General features: G+C 48.4%; 1 protein-coding gene across 1 annotated transcript in view; it reads left to right on the top strand.

Moving 5' to 3' along the window:
- The window catches only part of GNA12 (G protein subunit alpha 12), a 93,315-nt gene extending 81,187 nt beyond the window's left edge, over nt 1–12,128 (top strand). Inside the window, exons 3-4 of the mRNA XM_012759228.2 lie at nt 2,485–2,535; nt 3,987–12,128. Of these exons, the coding sequence (XP_012614682.1) occupies nt 2,485–2,535; nt 3,987–4,556 (621 nt within the window). The 3' untranslated portion in view covers nt 4,557–12,128. The remainder of the gene's footprint in view (nt 1–2,484; nt 2,536–3,986) is intronic.
- The last annotated feature ends 2,222 nt before the right edge of the window (nt 12,129–14,350 follow it).

Raw genomic sequence — 14,350 nt, 5'->3', positions numbered from 1 at the left:
GTGTCCCCGCTTCCCTCCTGTCCTCCACGCCGTCAGTGGAGACTTTGTGTGCAGGTCAGAGGCAGCTGTAACACGGGCCCCTGAGGCTTGGAGTGAAAGGAGGCCAGCCTGGCGTGAAACCGGCTTTGACTTCTCTCCTCTCTGTGGTCCTTGCTGGACAGAGGAGGCCCCCAACCATGCAAAATGACTAAGGATCATAAATAAGTTACGTACATCCAATGTAGGGAAACAGACTGTGGAGATAAGTTAAATGAACCATCCTGGTAGAGAAAGAAATGGTAAAGATCTTTTTATATTCTTAGCATTTGTTATATTTTAAAGTACAATTGGGATGACTGTGATTTCAAATTCAATAGAAATATTTAAATTCAAACTGGGAGAAATCTCCTTACTTTTTAAGTACTTTCTGTTTAGCTGTCTTCTGAGGCACTTTTCATTTCATGTCAGCACTGCTTGGGTAAATCCAAGTCTCAGTGTCTTGTGGCAACAAGAACCTTGGCTGTGGCATTTGCATTGCTGTGACTTTTTATGCCCAACCAAGCTAAAACCCCAGTAGGAAAGCTTATTCTGCCTTCTCTGTGCCTGGGGCCACCACAAGTAGAAATCCGCAAGAGTAGCCCCGGCTAAGCCGCCGCCACTGCCCAGCCTTTGGAGGACTACGGTGGGTGCCACTGTCATTCAGACATGGCAGAGACGACACAGGCACAATGCACCTCCCAAGTCCTGGGTGAGAGGCAGGAGGAAGCACGTAGGAGGGAGAGAGGGAAAGAACGCGTCATAAATCAGGTGAGGGTGCTGTCACGCCAGCAGCTCTCCCACTGCCCAGCTGTTTCCTGTCTGAACGTGGGAGGAGGCAGACATGCGGACAGAGCAGGCGCTCCCGGCGCAGCTGGCAGAAGGGACAATGGCCACACGCTGTCCTGACGCTGGCTTTCCCACAGCCAAGAGATTTGGCTGGAAGGGAGAGAGAGAGGCACAAGAGCCAGTCAGTCGTGCAGGGAGCTCGGGGTGCTGCGGAAGTGAGGTCTTCCTCTCGGAGCTCTGATGCGTCGCCCTGCTCCGGAGCCAGGCCCCTGGCCGCCTGCGGCCTCTGCAACACAGAGTGTCAGGAAGTCGCCGGCACGCTGGCGCTGAGGGAGGGAAGTGTGCTTGCTGGTTACAGTCGGTGCTGTGTCCGATGGGGAAAATGTGTGTTGCTCTCCTTGGAATTATCCAGAAGTCCTTCAGTCTAAAACAGGAAAGTTGATTCTTCACTAAAGGAAATTTACTCTTTGGTTTCTTCCCTGGACCTCTCTGGGGTGAGGAGGGGAGAAGGATGACCTATGCAGGAACTGGCTGCCCTTGTCACTGGTCAGCCTTTTTTATGAAGTCACAGCTTAAGCTGTAACCTAGTGCCTTGCCACTGGTCTTTCCTCCTAAAAATCTAGAACGTGAACTTGCCCCGTGTCTGAGTGACCTCACGGCAGTGCACACTTGTGTGAGAATGTAGAAAGCCGTGGGAGCTTTGTCCACATAGCCCTTCCCACAGACCCTGACATGAGGTAGCATGTGGACCTGCATGGCCTCCGTGTAGCTGTCTTCCAGAGCCAGGCTCAGAGTGAAATCTTTCAGAAAGCCACATCCTCTGTGTATATGTGGTAGAATTAATTCTCAACATGCTGCTTTCTAAGGGAATCTTGTACGTGCCTGTTCACTGACTACTTCCTCTGTGTTGCTTCATCTGAGTTAATGTTTAATGCCCTCTAAGCTCCTCTCACTCGCCATGTGTGTGCCATTGCATTTGACACTTCCTAAAACAGGACCGTGAGTGATTCTAAAGGTGCACGTCTAGCTACGGAACACGTCTCAGTTTGTATTGACGTTCAGTCCAGAAGCAACATTTGTCATTCCACCACAGAAATCCAAATTAAAGATTCTCCCTTGTTCTGTATCATAAATCAGGTCATTAGAATGTGCGAAGTAATAATGGAGTATTTCTAGAAACTAACATGTTGTGTGCTCCTTCCCTGCAAAATTTACTGTCTTTAAAGATAATGTCTTGGGTCCATCAGACATTATCTTTGTCAGAAGCAATACTGTCTGTCTTTGTCAGAAGCAATACTATGCACAGGAACTGCAATTTAAAATCCCAGTTCTTGTCCCATCCCTCCCTGGTGGCGTGGCCGGAAGTGGGCCGGCGATCTCCATCTCTGGACAGGAAGAGGTTAGCCTGGCCGCGGGGCCAGCGTCCCGCCAAGCACCAGAATCCAGCAGGGGAACTTTGAAAAACACCATCTGAATTTGAATCTTGGGGTTGGAGCTAGAGAAATTGCATTTTAAAAATGTTTTTAAATTGTGTTTTTAATTTTCAAAATACATGTACACTCTTAGTCTTTTCACTTATTTTTCCTGTTTACACAGAGGCAAAATAACATTTGTTAACCTGTTAAATTCTTCTGTTGCTTCAATCAAGACTGAGTTGTGACTGTTTCTTCTTCCTGACAGGGTGAATCAGTGAAGTACTTCTTGGATAACTTGGACCGGATCGGTCAGCTGGTGAGTAAAGACCCCCCCACCCTGAGAATCTGTGATCCAGCATTAGAAAACATCTGTGTTCAGACTAAAGCAATCCAAGTAGTAAGGGCTTTGGCTGTACTTAGGGGCCTTATTTGAGATTAACATGAACAGTAGTGTAATGTCATAGTGCTCTCCCTTAGACCTGGATTTTGTCTTTGGGTGGAGGGGGAAAATTGTCCATAGGAATGACTTCGCCCAGATCACCACGAAGGAGACAGTCGAGTTCTTTAGTGAAAGCAGAGTTTTGTTTCCTTTAACTTTTTCTCATGGCAAATTTAAGCATATACAAAATAAATAGTATGATGAAACCGCAGGTGCAACAGTTATCATTCATGACCAGTTCATGAACAGTTATCATATCACTCATGACCAATCTTGTTTCATCTGCCCTACCCCCACCTCCAGCAACCAAGCCATCATATCATCAGTAATATTATAGAGTGTATCTCTAAAAGATAAGACTCTAAACATCATAACCATGATACTATATCGCTCCTAAAATATTAGCAAAGTAGTTTTGAGGTTTTTCCCAGTTGTCTCATTAATGTCTTCTTATAGATGTTGGTTCATTTTAGCCGTTTGAATCCACCTAGGTCCTAATAAGGTCCACACATTGTGATGGTCTATGTCACTCACATTTCTTTTAAGCTATAGCTTTCTCCCTCCATCTTGTATTTTCTTTCAATTTATTTATTGGAGTAACTGAATCATGTATCCTGTGGGGTTTCCTACAGTCTGGATTTTGCTACTCTGCCCCTGCAGTGTTACTGAAGATGTTTCTCTGTCCCTACACACCCGCCACACCCTGCGGTTGGTAGTTAGCCCTGTAGACTGAGGCCTGGTCATATCCCTGCTTGGTTCTTGGTGAGACTGCCCCCCGAGTGGCTGTGTGCACTAGTCACGGGGCATTTGTAATAGTGCAAAATCAGAGTGGTGTAAGAGTTACTGCAGTTGCCTGTGTGTTGCTAAAGACTTTAAGAGGTTTCCAAGAATAACATATAAAATATATTGCAGACTAAATTTTTAAATAGCATTGCAAAGCCTAAATTAGTTCATAGTAAGGTTTTGGAATGTGTATGCTCTGGAAGCTAGAAAAATGAAAAGGTCTGTGTCTGTGGTATTGAAACAAAAAAGATGATGAATTTCCTCTGGAGAAGAAAATGATGTGGTGTTATACTGGGGACTGATAGTGACCATTCTGGTCATTATTCCTCAGATTAAGGAGCCTCCATTCATTTTGAAGTGAAGTATTTAATTCTTTCACTTTCCATTTCACGGTAAATGTATAATTTTGTAAATGAACTTCGCTTTTGGTGTTTGGTTCAACTTCTTACAAAAGTCAGTCTAACCCCTTCCCTCTGTCCTATCTTTTCACCATCTTTTTGCTCTTATTTTCTCGTTTTCTTTCTCCCTTATCCTATTTTTTACAGAATTACTTTCCTAGTAAGCAAGACATCCTGCTGGCAAGGAAAGCCACCAAGGGAATTGTGGAACATGACTTCGTCATTAAAAAAATCCCTTTTAAGATGGTGGATGTGGGCGGCCAGCGGTCTCAGCGCCAAAAGTGGTTCCAGTGCTTTGATGGGATCACATCGATCCTATTCATGGTGTCATCCAGTGAGTACGACCAGGTCCTCATGGAGGACAGGCGCACCAACCGGCTGGTGGAATCGATGAACATCTTTGAGACAATAGTCAACAACAAGCTCTTCTTCAACGTCTCCATAATCCTGTTCCTCAACAAGACGGACCTCCTGGTGGAGAAAGTGAAGACAGTCAGCATCCAGAAGCACTTCCCAGATTTCAGAGGCGACCCGCACAGGCTGGAGGATGTGCAGCGCTACTTGGTCCAGTGTTTTGACAGGAAGAGACGGAATCGCAGTAAGCCGCTGTTCCACCACTTCACCACCGCCATAGACACTGAGAACATCCGCTTCGTGTTTCATGCTGTGAAGGACACCATCTTGCAGGAGAACCTGAAAGATATCATGTTGCAGTGAAGGGAAAGCCCTCTGTCGCCGTCCTTGAGCAGCCTCCACGGCTGTTGGTCAGATCTCTTTGGTGTGTCTTACCTGCATGGTTCTGGAGTGGGTTCTCGGATTCACGCCACCTAGCTCGAGAATGTTGTAAAACCAGCCAGGCCAACAAGCTCTAGGCAAACAGACACGGAAACTTTGATGTTAGCTACTGAATCCTGGGGACAAGTGAAACTACTGAAAATCCAAGTGCTCACTTTGGTATTAATGTGGAATACCTAATAACACAGCTTTCTTTCTTTTTACAGAAATGTCATTCTTTCTGACACAATTTAATTGAAGAGTGTGTGGGTATGTGCATGCACATGCTCTCCTTAATGACAGAAACACAAAAACCAGCTGGCCTTGCAGATGGCTTTTCTCTCTAACTTGCATTTTTTCGCTGAGACAAACTAACATGAAAGCTTTGCCTAGTTGTAGCTTGTGGAGATCAAATGCACGCCGATGCTGCTAAACTCTGAGTGCCCAGGCCTGGCCCCGCAGCCCCAGCGTCCAAATGCCACTTCCCAAAGTAAACATGTTGCCTTTTAAAACTCTTGTGCCAATTTCCTAAGAGACCCTAATCCAAGCCTATTAGATTGAGCCGAGGAGCCGTGCCAAGGATCCCCCTCCCAGCTTTGAGGACAGGATTGGGAGTTTCGAAGGTGTGAACTGGCCTTAATGCCCGATAGCACACTCAGCTCCTCCTGCCTTCCCAGACTGCCCAGCAGCACGGCGAGGAGTGGACGTGGGATGCTGGCAGTGAATGTGGCCCTATCTGTCTGCACACAGTGGTGCTTTTCACTTCTTACCTCCCTTCCCCTCGCCCTGCCCAGTGCAAAGACACATAAACCAAGTAGCCTTGCAGATGACTTTGCCGTCTTACTTGCGAGTCATCTTCTGACACCACAGTTGAGAGCATGTAGCTTTTCCTCCTTTTGGAAGTAGTGGAGAGTTTCATCTTCTCTTCTGGGGCTTGTGAAAGCTGGCAAGACTACTAGCAAAGCTTTTGTTAACGCCACAGCTGCTTGGCGAGTTCCTAACAGCTGACCTTTCTGGAAGCCCACCAACTAAAGAAATCTGAGTTTCTCCAAACTGCCGCTACACCAGTGCCTTTGGACAGCCAGTCCCTGTTCTCGGCTCCCCTTTAAGTCTGATTCTTACCAAGGGCTCTTGCTTCTATTGCTGTGCACACAGAACAGTAAACTACCAGATACAGCTCTCGTGGGAGGAACCCACAGAAGGCTGAGCATGTTGGCGTGAGCTGGTAAATCATAAGCTCAGTCGACTCGTCCAGTTACCTGCCAGGTGTCTTTCACTGTGTTTAAAAATACATTGCCTTCCACACTGGTCCCCTCTGTGCATTACTCTACTAGAAAAGCCTGTCTAGTATTTTGGGGGGACTTCTAGCATTCAAGAGAGAAGGAAAAGCTTCCTCTTAACCAGCACCTAAGTGTTGCTATGGCTTAATAACACACCCAGGGCCTTGTCCTGATGCCACACTGTCCCCACCCTGTCCCCTTTTGTGTCTCACTCTCAGCTTGTTTCCAGCAAGCCAGAGAAACATGAATCTTGGGGCAGATGCGGAACCAGAAGAGGGAGGACAAAAACCTGCTGCTGAGTCATCCTTGTTATCACAGTGTTTTAATTAGGAGACAACATGGAATTCTCTTTCTCTTTTGGTGCTTGGGGGTTTGTGTCAATGTTTGCTGGGCTTTGAGCTCTTTTTTTGGCTGGAAAAAAAAAGTTGCTGTTTTTGTACTGCTTCCTGTGGCTCTTCACAAACTGAAAGGATGTGACCGGGATCAGTGCCGATGACCGCGTTTTGAAGGAAAAAGCTTGCTCTTGGCAGGGTTCACCAGCCTGGTCTCAGATCACATTTCCAGTTTGCAACAGTGAGAGCCCCCTGGTCCACAGTGAGGTGGGCTTCGCTTGCCCAGGTCAGTTTTCTGTATCACGTTTGTCAGGATCCGTGGCCCAGAGGAAGGGCAACCACTGTTCCCCACCAACTTGGAAATCCTCTTCACGGTTTAGTTGGAGATCACTGCCACCGTAACTGGGGGAATCATTTGAAACACTATCCCAAAAGCTCTTGTCAGCAAGGGCTTTTTTCCCTTAAGCAGTTGGGTATATTTACGAGTCACTTGCAAACCTGGAAGCATGAGAGTAATGAGATACCACGACTTCTGTGTCAGCAGGAAGTGGGGTGGGATGGCCCGAAGGCGGGGGCCCAGGACCAGCTCAGCCCCTGACCCCACCGCCTGGTCGTGCACTTGGCTTTGCTGAGCGTGGACTGCCGCCTCTTCCCCAGGACCAGAGCGAATCAGAACGCCTTTAAAGACGCCCCACTGTAAATTACGTAATGTGTTGTAATTGGAGACCATAACTACTTGCAAGGCGAAACCGAAATTATTTACAACTTTTCTATACAAAGATTATAGTCATTTTTTTCCTCCAAAACCTTAGGCTTTTTGTATTTTTTTTATTTTAATTTCACTGTTAATCCTTGATTGTTGTCTTTTTTAATTGAGATGTTGGAAAAGCAGGAGGTAGTTGTGCCTCATCTATTATTGCAAAAATGTAACAATAAACTTCCTCAAAAATAAGATATTTTCCTCATAGTTATACTGTTTACACATAAGAACACATGTAGGTTTTTTTACTGAAATATATTTTTAACTCTTCTGTTTGTTAGAGAAATTGTTTCAGAGATTTTGAGTCATAGCTCTGTAATTTATAGAGATCTCTAGAATTCTTACTCTTTTAGTTTTTCTACTTCTTTCATAAAAGTGAGTCAGACTATTTTACCTCCAAGATCAAAAAAATAATCTTGAAACAAGATTATTAGTTATGACTGACTTGGGGGTGCTGGGAACAGACGTGTATGGACTCGGTGTCGCAAGGTAAAAGCCTCTCGTCAGATTGATAGTCGTCCGGGTCAGTCGCACGTGGTTGCCCTTTGCACACAGCGTTAGTTAGCATGGACTGGGAGGTCTGGTTGAAGATGTGACCACCTTCAGTCTTTTTATGTTTATTAAAATAAATTCTTAGTTTCTCTTAATATAAAATATTAAAATCAACACTAAATTAATTTTTCATTTCCAGAAATTCAGAGCAAATAACTATAATCCTAATTTTATTTGAAGGTGGTTCATTATATGTTAATCACAGTTTTTATTCCCACATATCAAATAAATCCTGCATGAGGAGAACCATCATAAATGGGTTTTGAATGAAAGCCACTGGAACACATCTTCAAAGCTTGGAATAGTGTATACACATCAAGACACGCCTGTACGTATGTGTGAGAGCGAGAAGCCCTGCTGCCTAAAACCGGGAAGTCCCAAGGGGAAGGACCTGGTGGTTGACACTTGACATGGTCCAGAGACTAGAGGAGCCCCAGGGAATGGTTGGGTGGAAGTTCTGTCATTGCCACCCCCAGGGATTATTGGTCCAGCCAGAACAAGAAGACCACTGACACGAAGCATGAATGCTTTCCCGTCATCAGCATGGTTTGTGATCAGGGCTTTCTTGTGCTCGGGATTCTGCTATAGCTGGGTCTTCTGCACAACTGGGCATCTCCTCTCTTTCCCAAACAAGCAGGTTTCTAGAAAGAGGAGTGTGGATGTTGTTCAGTGCCATTGCCTGTGTGTGGCCGGTGGGGGCTAGAACTGACCACAGGAAAGGCAGAAACCTCTCCAGAAAAATGCCAGCCGTGAGCACACTATGTCTTGACTGTCTATGTGGCTGTGGGCTGAGCTCTTTGATTTCTTCATTTCTCAAAGTTGGACAGCATGGCAATTCTCAGCTCTGGGGACACAGATCACCTGGGGGGCTTTTACCCAGGCCTGTGCTGAGCTGCCCAGGCCCTAGCAGATATGAACAGCATACACCCAGACCTTCTAATGTAATGTCCCAGGTGATTCCCATGTACAGCCCAGATTGCAAGCCACTGAAGTAGACATTCTCGGAGGTGCCTGCTAGCTTTGAAGGGTTCCGTGTTCAGCAGGAGGAGAACTGTATCTTTCCAGGTAATGAGCCACTAGCTCTTCCCCTCACCGTGACCAGCCACATGCCTCGAGGAAATGCAGTTACAGTGAGCTTTCCTTGGCTACTTAAGAGGAAGTCCTTGCCAAAAATCCTTTCACAATGTGCCTGTCGCCCTTCCAGATCTTTTGGTGCCATTTTCTCTGTAAGGTACATCAGATATGCTTAGCAGGCTCATTCTGAAGTGATTCCCTGAAATTTAGGAAACTTGAAGAAAAAGACTATTTGAAAGCTTATTTAATTTGCATGTCAGATCAAGGAAGAGGTGGTCCTTAAATATGTAATCCTTGGGTTTCCCTGATGTCTTGGCATTTAGGGGAGCTTGCCCTGGTCCGAGAGCCGTCACTAGGTCTGCCACTTGGAGGGCTGGATGCCTGTAAACAGATGGCACCAGAGGAGAGGAAAGTGACACAACATGGACTGGGAGGGTGGTTATAGTGACTTTGGCCTTTGAATCTCGTGCTCCTTTTGTGAGGCATCATGTTGGACCCTGAAGAGGAAAGTATTTTGGGTTCCCCAAGAAAGGACCCATTTGGTTCAGTTCTGCCTGTTCAGAAGCTAAAACCGACATGCAAACAGGCCTTGGCAGCAGATGACAGGCTGGTTTGCCCTTGTGTCCAAAGGAAGGTGCGGTCTGAAGTTTGAGTAGCTTCGGGTAGAGCAGAGCCTGTGAGATGCGGGTGTGCCAATCCTGCTTCTGGGGTCCCACTTTTCAGGGTCTGTCTGGCACGTTCTCCAGCTGTGTCTGATACTCGAATGGACTCCTGTGATGGGTAGGTCTGCTGAGGGAAGGTCGTGACCACACCTCCAAGCCGTGAGCCCCGAGGACCTCAGGGCTCCAGGAAGAGCTGTGCTTGGTGGGCATGGGGCAGCGTGTAACCCACATCTTGCTGAACCAGTCCCTTGGAGAGTTGAGCGTTTCTCAGCATTCGAATTTCCTATTCATAGGATGCAATCCCACAACACCACAGGAAGAAGTGGGATATTACTAGAAATAAGTGAGTGGTCAGATGTCCTAGCAAGGTGGATGTTCCTGGGAATTGGTGTCCATGTGTAGTGGGCGGTAGGAAACTGGATACTACTCAGAAACAGACCAGGGCTCCTGCCCAGCAAAGCAGGCTACACGTCAGGGCCACCGCGCCTCTCTGCTAGCTGACTAGGGTATGGTGTGGCGAAGAACAGGGTGGCCTTTGGAAACTCACTCCTCTGAACTTGCTGTTGTTGCAAGGCCCTAGCTTTGAGAGCCCCACAGACTTAGCATCTGCATCACGCAGGTTCTAGGAGTTACACTGGAGTGTGGCTCTGTTGCTCACTTCACAGTAAAGTGGAGACTTAGATCAGCCTGGAAATGAGGTGCTCTGTTCTCAAGCTGGCCGTACAAGGTAGTTTTTCTCTTCAGGTGGTTTTCTTTCTACACGTGTGTAACACAAACCAAAGCAGAATGCTAGGGAAGCCACTCTGGGGTCCTAAAGAGCATGAGTTTCCTACCAGCCTGGGACAGCCTGGCCTCGGGTGAGCAGGGCAGGCAGGGCGGGTGGTGGAAGGGCTGCCCATCCCTAGCCTGCTCCTGCTGTGACAGTGAAGGGCTATTGTTCCAGCCTGTCACTTGGGCGCCCTTTTATTAACAATGAACTCACTTTGTTTTGTGTTTTTGAAAGCTGATGTATGTCCCCCAAGTGAGCATGACTCCAGCTATTCATAGTCAAGGTAGAGTTTCCCTGTGGAACCACATTTTCCTGATGGGTTTCAGAGTGCAGCCTTGCCCAGCTTGTCAGCCCAGGCTGGCTTGGACCCCAGATCCCATCTGGTAAATGTGACCAGAAGTCAAGACAAGGAAAAGTTTATCTCCATAGGGTCAGACACGCAGGCCATCAAGAGCACAACCCTCTCTGGGTGGGATGTAAACGTGTCCTCCACACCCACTTGTGCTGTTCTCTGGGACCAGCTCCAGTCGGGAAGGAGGAACTGAGAGCAGGGTTGCTAGGAACGGCCCCAGTGCCCGGCCCCGTTGTTGCTGTCTGAGATTTCAGTCTCTACCCAGAAGTGAGGTTGAAGCTGATCTGAACTGTCCCCCAGAGTCTGGGGGAGCTTCAAGGTGGCATGCAGGTTGCTGGATGTCACACCATGGGCTGTGCCAGCCCCCCAGACGGTGGGGTCCCCTTCTCCATCCAACAGCTGGCTCCTGTGGGCCCTCCAAAGCCTTGGGAGGATGCAGGAGGGCTTCAGCGCCTACGTCCGTCCCACGTGTCCTCGCAAGGTCAGTTCAAACGGTGGGCAGAGGAAGCTCAGTCACCTAAGACTTTGGAACTCAGATGTCAAAAACCAAACCAGACTTGTGTCTGAAAATCAAACTAGTAAAGTCATTTCTTCGCAGCTGTCCTACTCACTCAAGCAGTCTGGACAAACCTGGGTACGTTTTCCACATTCACCGGCACGTGGGTGGGCAGAACCTCTTGCCCACCTGATAGTGAGTGTCTGCAGAAGAGCCACATGCAGCCCGAGACACCTCGGGCCATTGCTCCGTCACACTTTCCTGCTATGAGTCAACCTGTTAGATTCTTTTTTTTTTTTTTTTTTTTTTTTTTTTTTTAAGAGATGGGGTCTCTGTCACCCAGGCTGGAGTGCAGTGGCGTCATCTTAGCTTTTTGTAACCTTGAACTCCTGGGCTCAAGCAATCCTCCCACCTCAGCCTCCCAAGTAGGTAGGACTACAGGTGCGCGCCACCATGCCCAGCTAATTTTTTTTTTTTTTTTAATTTTTATAGAGTCTCACTATGTTGCCCAGGCTAGTTTTGAACTGCTAGCCTCAAGCAATCCTCCTGCCTTGGCCTCCCAAATCACTAGGATTACAGGTGTGAGCCACCGTGCCTGGCCCTGTTATGTTCTTCAATAAGCCTATGTATGAAACATTTTAAATAGATCTCTATTTCGTCCGTCAGTCTCTAGAATCTTGAAGAATTACTTTTGGACCTGTTACGCAAATTGATTTAAAATATTCAAAGTGTCCTTTTCCTTAACTCCCTTCAAACCAACTACAATGGATTGGCAGGTTGCTCTGTTGCTGCAAGCGTAGCCAGGAAGTTCGGCGTTCACATGCTCAGCCCTCGTCCATCATCACCGTCCTGAACTCGCCCTCCCCCGCTTCCGCTCGGTGCCCACGTGGCGCAGGAGCACAGGCTGCCAAGGCAACTTGGGGGACCCTGCCGCAGGGACGTGGTTGAGGTGGCACCTGAGCATTCAGGACAGAAACAGCCTCGACTCCTCCAGGGTCGGAAATACTGAAAGGAAGGGGGGGGCTCTGGCACGGGCACCTCCCACGGAAGTGTCGCTGCAGCGCCCCAGCCACCTGTGGCAGGGCCTGTTGTGCTGTGATCCGTCTCAGTTTATGAATACTGTGTACTAGCTTAAAATACATAAAAGTGTACAAAATGTATTTTATAGCCACGGTGGTTAGTTTAACATGTTTTGTATATATGATTTTTATAAATCTATTAAAATTTGCCTTAAATCACATCCGTCTTCCTGGTGTGTTGTGTCAAAGTGCCAGCCCCCACCTGGAGCAGTGTGTATAGAAGCCTCTGAGTGTGGCCACCCACCTGCTACCTCTGAATGAAGAGTAACTGGATCCTGGCCTGCATGTCACACGCTCAGGCTTCCTGGGTGAAATGACACCTTTAGGGCAGCCGCCTTTCCCGAAGCAGAGGCCTCCCCACTGGCCTCCCTCCCTGTGTGCGGAGGACACATGTCAGGTCCGGCCACCAGGCAGGAAAGTGAGGTAAGTGGCATCACAGTGCAAGGCTCTGGGCCTTAGTCCCTTTCCTGCCCCCTCGGCTCCGCCTCCCCTGCCTTTGCACTCCTGGTGTTGGCCTCCGGGGCTGTCCTCCTTCACACCCTCGATGGGACTCTGCTGTCCAGCGTTTATGCAGCTGTAGTCGGTTGGTTCTGTAAACTAAGAACCAACACAAGCACGGGCCTGTCGGTACAGGGGAGATGCAAGCAAGCAGCCGGCGGCGACGCTGCACCCACAGTGAAGGGAGAAAAATGCTGTAAGTAGAAATAATGACACCCCCGGACAAGCAAGCACTAACTAGCCTTGCCTTTTTGTGTTTTGCTGCACATCAAAAGCATCAGCCCTGACCCTGGAAATGTGCAACGGGACGTGGACATTTAGGAAGTAGCGCAGTTTGATGGATGAAGTTTGTAGAAACCTCCAGCAGAGCAGTGGAGCGTAGGAGGTGTCCCGTGAGTGTCTGTGAGTGACGCACACGTGGATAAATGACACCTGTCCACTGTAGCAGAAGAGCAGAGTCTCAGAGGAGAGAACATTCCATCTTCAGAAGCTGTTTCTCACACGAAAAACTGTCACACAACGAATGGCAGTCTTACAGATGATAATCAGGAAGGAGTTGCTTATTAAATGCAAAGGATAAATACTCCTGTTTTCACTTAGACTTCTAGAATTTTATCCTCTTAAGACTTTTTCCTTAATTTGGGTTTATAGCATTAATTTTGAGAGTGAAAATATATAGGCATTATAGAAAATCTGAATAACACAGAATTCTGTGTATCAAAGTCATCTATAATCTCAGGGCTAAGATGCCTACATTTAGGTATATTTCCACGTGGACTGGACTTTTAAAAATAAGAACAATGCGGTACAATTGCATGATTTAAGCTTATTTGATTAGGGCAGAGTTGTTAATCTCGGGAGAGGCCTGTCGTGGGGCTAATGCTTTGGGGGCCTGGGCTCTGCCACCAGGGCAGAGGAGGGGATGTGCCTGCGGGGGGTTCTCCTTTGCCTCTTTAGGGATAGTTCCTGCTCGGAGTCCAGGACAAACGTTGGGTTGTGCCATCAGGAGCCTCACATAAAACAACTGCTTCCAGGTGACGCAGACAGGCTGGAAGAGCGCAGGGATGCAGAGGCGACGCTCCATGTCCTGGTCAGTGCCTCCCACGCAGGGCCCCGCGGGCCTCAGCTCTGTTGGAGGACTTGAGGGGCAGCTGGGCCTCAGTTGTCCTGACAGAGGAGTTGGGGGCTCACCCAGGACAGCTGCTGCCCCTGCCTTGCCCATTTAGTAAAGGGGCCTGCCCTCACTACCCCGTGGGGCCTGCCACAGGCCATCCAGAGGGGCATGGGTGGAAGGCGGCCCAGTCGCCTTTGCATGTTTGTCCCTTCCCACTTCTTCCTACATGCACGCTCAGCGCCCCTGCCCGGTGCGTTCTCTGCACAGACGACCTTGCCTCTTCTTCCTGGGCCTCTGGCCAAGCAGCTCCGTCCCCCAGTTCCTATGCCACCTCCTCTAAGGGAAGGAGGGCAACGGGCCTGTCACTGAGGCCGAGCTTCTCCCGGGGCGTGGCCATGGCTGGGCAGAACACGGAGAGGGACGAGCCCTGGGAGCCAGGTGGCAGCTTAGCTCTGTGAGGCCTGCCCAGCTGTCCCCGGCGCAGATTGAGCCCGGCTAGCACAGTCCCTCAGGATGAAAGGGGCCGGCCCACTAACAATGGACAGTTCCGCTGCGTTTGAAATTGAGCCCTTCCTTTAGACAGGTGTTGGAAGCTACAGTGAAAAGTAAATCGCCTTTTGTCACTAAAAGCCTGACTGAGGAGGGAGTCGGCTTCAGCTGACCGGACGCTGCCCAGGAGCCGTCACTGTGCTCGGCCACCTTTGTCCTTGTGACAGGTGAGTTGGAGACGAACAAAACACAACATCCTCATTCCTCCCCTCTCCCCCCT

The sequence above is a fragment of the Microcebus murinus genome, chromosome 19, assembly GCF_040939455.1.
Source record: "Microcebus murinus isolate Inina chromosome 19, M.murinus_Inina_mat1.0, whole genome shotgun sequence".
Classification (NCBI taxonomy): domain Eukaryota; kingdom Metazoa; phylum Chordata; class Mammalia; order Primates; family Cheirogaleidae; genus Microcebus; species Microcebus murinus.
The sequence above is the reverse complement of the archived record's forward strand: the minus strand, read 5'-3'. Positions and strand labels throughout refer to the sequence as shown.